Below are 7684 nucleotides of genomic sequence, written 5' to 3' on the forward strand. Positions count from 1 at the left end.
GAATATATTAATGTTCATGAAAAATTATTTTTCCACGTGTATTGCCTATTAGGTTGGCAACCAGGATGGACCCATGGACCACCATCTCCCAAAATATCACAACCCAAAAGGCAAAATTATTAATTGATGGCCACAAATTTTCAGATTTCCACATCCTTCAGGAACTGTGGCTACCGTTAACATGAAACCCAAGATTTTTTTTTTCCATTGCATTCACGTCTAAATCCGTAATAGAAACAGCCAAATATGCCATTCATGAAAATCCACCGAGACCCACACACAACCAGAAAAGGGGGGAAAAAAATCTCAAATCTGCAAGCAGAAAAGATAAAGTGAGAGAGAAAGGAAACCACCCTCGTACTCTAGGCATGGCTGGCTGATAAAAATCCACAAAATTGCATTTACTTCACTTGAGCCTTTACTCTTTAATGGAGTAGCAAGTGGTGAGAGGGCATTAATGAAGCCCTTTTATATATCTCATTGAATGTGAAGAAATTCATGGTAGTATGTATCCCACAAATATAATAATAAGTGGTGAGACAAAAGGCTTGCCTTGGACCACGTAATACAGAGTCTGAAAGCAGCGTCTGTCCACATAATTCAGTTCTCGAATTGAGGTACAAAGCCGTCCACCATTGCCTTTGCCTCTCATCCACTTGATATATCAATTTTTTCAATTACTTCCCCACCCTTTCATTGGTCCAAAAGGCAAAAGATTCCACCACCGCCGTCACTTCTTATGAATGGGAAATGAAAAACTTCTCAACGCGATTCAATCCTCAAGGCTCAGAAGTGGAGAACCCAAACATAGAAGAAGAAAAGAGAGAGCAACACATCGAAGAAGAAAGAGCTAGGCGCGACTGGGAATTCAGTCTCTCCACTGTTGTTTCTTCGAGCTCTGACGGAGCCAGCACCGACACCATCGGCATCATAGAGTTCGACCCCTCTGATAACCTCGTGGTCACCGGAGGAATCGCTAGGAAAATTAGGGTTTATAGTATAAAATCCTTCTTGTCCGGCGAAAATCATAGCCATGGTGAGCGCAACGTTACATGGTTACAACATAATGATGCATGTGACTACTATATATGTACCCCAGCCAAGCTCAGTAGCCTAAGGTGGAAACCTGGCTCCGCCGGCCGAGTACTAGGCTCCGGTGACTACGATGGGGTGGTCACAGAGTACGACCTCGACCAAAAAATCCCCATTTTCGAACGTGACGAGCACGGTGGACGCAGAATCTGGAGCGTGGACTACTCACATTGGGATCCGTTTGTTGGCGCGTCGGGCTCTGACGATGGCACCATGCAAATGTGGGATCCACGTTGCGAGGGTATAAAGAATGTGGCCAAAGTAAGACCCAGCGGGGGTGGTAGCGCGGTGTGTTGTGTGGAGTTCAACCCCTTCGGTGGTCCATTGATCGCTGTCGGGTGTGCGGACCGAAGAGCCTATGGCTATGACGTAAGGAAGATGGTCGACCCGGTACTAATATTTGACGGGCACCAAAAGACCGTGACCTACGTGAGGTTTCTGGATCAGCATACGATGGTGACGTCAGGGACGGATGGCTGCTTAAGGCTTTGGAGTATGCATGACGCCCGAATGATTCGGGTGTACATGGGGCATATGAACACTCGGAGCTTTGTGGGGTTGTCAGTGTGGAGAACAGGCGGGTTACTGGGATGCGGGTCGGAAAATAACCATGTATTTGTGTACGACAAGAGGTGGGGTGAGCCCATATGGGTGCATGAATTTGGGGTCGGGAGTCGAGATGGGCGTGACCCGAATTTTGTGAGCAGTGTGTGTTGGAGGCAAGTGGGCGGTGAGGATGGGTGCACCCTTGTGGCTGGTGGGTCGGATGGGATTTTGGAGGTGATTGTGGGGAAGAAGAGAGCATTTTGATGATAGGAGAAATACTATAGTGAAAGAGGAATGCTAACAAAGAAAGGGCCATTTGTTTTGGTCTCTATGTTTTTTTTTTTTTTTGTTGGAATGCTAACAAAGTTTTTCCTTTGTGGATGTGTTATACTTTACAAGTATTGGCGTTGCCTGTTCTGGTATTTGGCGTCTGCTACTAGTTGAATCAAGCCTACCACCATATCCCAACTTTGCATGACCTTCTCCATCATCATAAATTTATATATTTAGTTAATAATATCTGCACGAGAGAGAACAAGTTATTAACAAATGTTAATTGGATCTTTGAAATATTAGTGTATGGGAGAGTTGAAACTGGTACAGCGATTTATGTCTGGTCAACGCCCAACCTTTGTTAGGAATTTGATGTGTTTAAAAGTTTAAAACTTCCCTTATTTAAGAATAGAATAAATATACTATATAAATTAATTGGATTAAGTAAAAAATTCTTAAAATTATGAAATCCTAATTTAACAGGTACTTTTGTAATAACCTTAAATGCATGTTTTGACCATTAGGATTTATGGGTTTTAATAAAATTATCTTTATGTATGCATAATGATTCCCATGCTTGCCTATAAAAATGTATCTTCTTAACCTTTCGATAATATTAATGATCCAACGACCAGACTTAAATTATAACTTGATTCAACGGTTGAGAATCCTTTCCATTGGCTCTATGCATGATCCAATGGCCAAATTTCACTAAATTGCGTATTATTATTTTAATTCTAATATTACTTTTATATTGAAGTTAAGTTATATATATATATATATATATATATATATGTTGAATTTGAATTATTTAATTGGTATAATTTCAATAAATTTAAATAATTGATTGAATTAGTAATTTAATTTAATATTAGTTTCATATTAAAATTAAATCATGGGTAAAATAATATAGGACTCCTGTGTTGAACCTCTAATAGAACTTAGAACAAATTTCTTGTGCTTTGTGTCTTGTTATAGTTGATCCCAACCCCATATTTGTTCAAGTATTAGTTACAATGCTTTTTGGTTGTTATCGACAATCAACTCTCTAGCGTATTTCTCTTATGTTTTTATTAATAAATCTACTCCTTGCATGGCCATGATTATGAGATATCCTGTCTGAGTTGTATGTGAGTCAAATGATATTTTCTTATTTCAAATACATCAATTTTCCCACGATTGCACAAAGTCGATATTTGCATTCTTTATTAACACATTTAACATGTAACAACTTAGTTGAAGATTTCAATGTTGACTTAAAATTTTATTTTCTAAAAAAATCAATCATGCAATTCCTATTAGCTTTTTTTTAACGTGTGGTCATATATAATTACATTTGTGTAAATGTTATTTAAGGGTATCAATTGATAGGTAGGTGAATCAATTGATTGGGCATCCAAGAGTCTTATGTATGGAAGACTCAAATAATAAATAGGGAGTTAGAAAATTTAATTTATATGAATGTGGTGTTACAACTTTATTTGGTACATTATGTTTATGAGTAATGGGGAAAATAGAAAAGTATGACTTATGCAATTATAGAGATGCATTCAAGTTAATAACTCACCATTACACATTAATTTATACATAATAGGTGTAAATAATGAGTATAACTCTCATGTAATCTTTGATGGAAAGACTAAGAGATGTACAATTTTTATAAGTTAAGGTCTCAAGTTACACTCTCATTTTTATATCCTTTTGTTGGTTTATTTTTAACAACATATACCACACAAGTGACCCATCCATTATATGAGAGTAGTGAGTTAAAGATCTTGATAATACAATTCACAAAGTAACTCAATCTCACTTCAAAAGTGTTATTGATATCACAGATTAAGATAAGAATATGATCATTATTTTAGTACTTCTATTTATTTTGTATTATGCATCCAAAATTATTATTTTTTAAATAATTATTTCTATATAAAATTTATAAAAGTTTGGTTAACAATTCCTTTTTGTTGGGGTATATTTGGTCCGCATTCATATTGTTGTTGCAAATGTCACTAACACCAACTATAGATTGTTGTTTTAAGTTTTGTTTTGCATTAGTTTGATATTTCATGATCATTTCTTCCATTAAATCAAAGGGTGTTTATGAGGGTATGCAAGATTTATTTTATTTTATTTAAAAAAAAAAAAAACTTAGGACATGTTTGATAATTGTTTTAAAAATTAGTATTCAAAAACAATTTTGCAAAACAAATGTCTTTTTGGGAATGTGAAATATTTTTAACTTGTTTTCTATATTTTTAAATATATTTTAAAAATAAGTATTATATACAATGTTTTATTTTTAATCATTTTCCACATTTATATAATTATTTTTCAAAACAACTCTTAGAAAACAAATTAAAGCAATCAAAAACAACTAAAAAATGTTGTTTGAAAGTACCATGGCCTTGTTTAGTAACTATTTCGAAAATAATTTTTGAGAACAGTTTTTAAAAATTATTCTTTAATGTTTTATAAAACAAAAGTCTATTTGGAAATTTGAAATATTTTTAACAAGTTTTTTATATTTTTAAATATGTTTTAAAAATAAATTTTATATGTAGGGCTTTATTTTTAATTATTTTTCATGTTTATATAATTATTTTTTAAAATAGTTCTAAAAAAACAAATGAAATAATTAAAAACAATTAAAATATGTTTTGTAAAAACATTTTATTTTCTGTTTTCAAGAATAGAAAATTATTTTTTATTTTCTAATTATCAACTTATTTATTTATTTTGTAGAACAAAAAATTATTTTTGAAAACAGTTATAAAAAAAGGACCTTAATTTTATAGACTCATTAAAATAAGATTCTCTTTGAATAATAATAATAAAAAAAACTCTCATCTTTTTTTTCAAAATACCAAAATTCCCCTATATGAAAATGTCTTATATTTCTTTTATGGATGAGATTTCTTATTTACTTTTACGGTTAAATTAAAATTATATATATATATATATATATATATATATATATATATATATATATATATATATATATATATATATATATATTAAATAAAAATAAATCTTAAAAAAATTTCCTAAAAAAAACGAAAAATCATTAAAGAGTTGGATAAACTTATCCTTAAACTAAAGAAAAAAATATTGTAAATTAAAATATATATAAAAAAAAAAAGTTGAAAAAGAGTGTTGGGCAAAGCCCTATACTTTCCCTCATTTTTCTTGTTCTCTAAATCTTCGTATGTGATAAAAACGCAAAACCATTACCTTAACCTCCTTTTCGAATCTAAAAGAATCCTCAAGCTTTCTCAATGAGTGCACCTACATTTACTTATAATCTCATTTTAACGACATTCTTCATTTTTATGCAGACAAAAGTGAAACATTCACAATTTTTTTTCATACCCATTTTTCTAATCGAGATATTCAACCAAATAAATCTCCTCCCAATGTAGTTAAAAATCATAATAAGGAGTATTCAAAGTTTCTAACATTTTCTTTAATAAAGGTTGTCAAAATTGTTTCTCCTTAGCCATTATGGAAATTGAAACTTACTATTTCATTTTCATTGTAAAAGAACTTAGAGTCTTCAAAATATGAAATTTCATTATTAAACAAATTGAAGATGTTTTTATTAAGGGTAATTCAACATTTTTTAAAAAAGACAGAAAAAGTCTCTCTCTCCCTCCCCCTCTTTCTTTTTAATTCAATTGGAAAGAATATTATTTTGATAAGTTTATAAAAGTAAGTTTTTTTTAAAAAAAATAATAATAATAATCGTTTATGGCTCTCCTAAACATAATTTTACCTAAATCAATTTGGGTCACTTAGTCATCCTCAATAGGGTTCATTCATCCCATCATCTTCACCATCCTTCTTCATGTTCAACTCATGACTTACAAAACAACTAACTTGATTGTAACTCAACCTTATTTTGTCTTCATCATCAAAATCACTCAAATGTCTACTATCATGGATGAATATTGGGTCTCCATCAATTTCCTTATCAATCTTGAATTGTTTGAATAAAGTTTTTAAAAGCATTACATGATGTAGCAATAAATGATTTTATACTATGTTATGATTTTAGTTTCCATTTACTATCTTGTTTATGCATTATGATTTATTTGAATATTTAGGTTTGCATTACTTGCATTGTACATGACTTGAGTGCATTAGGAGTTGTGCAGAAAATTCAAGTCATGGGTTTCTTGCAACTTGATAAGATGTTTGCAACCAGTTCATGAACTTGTATAATCCATATGAAGCTATAGTGCATTGTCTCCTAATTAGAGGAATGACTTATCTTAATTATCGGGATGAGTTTACCATGGTGAGTACACTAATATATATAGTTTTACATTAGACAAGACCTATGATTACTTATGACATTAGCTATTGGGTAGTCATGATTTCACCAAACTACTATGTTCCATGAGCTCTCAACTTTAATAGAATATTAAGTTAATGTTGAAGTCTTTAGTAGCTAACCTATAGTTGAGACTCTAAGATGGTCATATATTTTCTATAGATTAGGTCATTATTGATTAAGACAGGTGACAACAAGTATTTTTAAGATAGGTATATGATATCTCATGGGTTTGAGACAGTATTCCCTTAGGTGATCCTAAGAAATTGTGATCATGAAATCAATAATTATAGTAATTAATTTAGTGGAATTTGACACATACTCTTAGTGTATCAGTTGATCGCGATAAGAAAATATGAAACTCAAGAATGATAGAGATAATCTTGACAGAATGATGACATATATATACCTCATTAGATTACGAAAACCAACTCATGAAGAGCTTGCATGCAGCGATTAGTAGGTCATAAACTTGAGTTTTGTATCTCGATTTAATATCATAAGATACTAGAGTGTAATTGACTCTCTATAACAAGATGTTAAGTCAATTTCAGAATTAGGTTATGAAAAAGCCGATATTTTCTTGTGGATCTCAATGCTCCTTGCTCAAACTCATATTTCTTGGTGACACATTATTTAAGGATATTTGGGTTAAACAAAAGGTATTTTCGTAAATACGTAAGGTTGCACAAGAGCTTATGAATGTTTTTATTTTTTTATTATTGAGTTAATTAATTAATTGGAATTAGTGGACTAAATTAAGTGACTCAAATCCAAGATAAGTTTAAGGATCACTTAAGCCCACAAGGAAGTCCATATAAATCCTCTAAGGTTAGACACATTAGAGCTTATGAATTGTTTTTTTGGATTGAGCTAATTAATTGATTGAAATCCGTGAGTTAGATTAAATGACCCAAACCCAATATAGGTTTAAGTTACTTAAACTCACAAGAAAGTTCATATAAATCATCTTAGGGATTTATGGGTAAACACAATGTTCATTCCATCTTCTAGAAGAGATTACCCTAGCCTAAATCCCCACAAAAAAAAAAAAAAAAAAAAGAACTCCACCTTCTTAAGTGCCAAGGTTTAAGAAAGAGACATTGGGTGGAACATCATGAGATTTTTTAGATCCCTATATTAATTATAGTAGGATCTGAGAACATCCGAATTCAAAGTATGATTTTATTAGCACCTAGACCAAAGGTTCTCTTAGTGAAAACTTTCATTGTGCTAAGATTTAGATCTCTACGAAGATTCAATACATGCACCCTCGTGGTCTAATAGATACCATGAATACTAATTATGCATCTTTGACATCCTTTGCTCCAATTGTATGTTATTAGAAACCCTAAAACATAATTATTCTTATTTTAACTATTTTTAGTCATTTTCAAATAGTTTTAAAAAATAATTATACAATTGAAAAAGCCATGGATA

The 7684-nt window shown here is 31.6% G+C and overlaps 1 protein-coding gene across 1 annotated transcript; it reads left to right on the forward strand.

The window, feature by feature from the left end:
* The first annotated feature begins 605 nt into the window (after nt 1–605).
* Nucleotides 606–2157, forward strand: LOC117933148 (WD repeat-containing protein RUP2-like). Its single transcript, XM_034854544.1, has one exon. It carries the CDS (start codon nt 751–753, stop codon nt 1900–1902), a length of 1152 nt encoding a protein of 383 aa, XP_034710435.1. The 5' UTR covers nt 606–750; the 3' UTR covers nt 1903–2157.
* Nucleotides 2158–7684: the final 5527 nt, after the last annotated feature.

Source organism: Vitis riparia, chromosome 16 (genome assembly GCF_004353265.1).
Source record: "Vitis riparia cultivar Riparia Gloire de Montpellier isolate 1030 chromosome 16, EGFV_Vit.rip_1.0, whole genome shotgun sequence".
Taxonomy (NCBI): domain Eukaryota; kingdom Viridiplantae; phylum Streptophyta; class Magnoliopsida; order Vitales; family Vitaceae; genus Vitis; species Vitis riparia.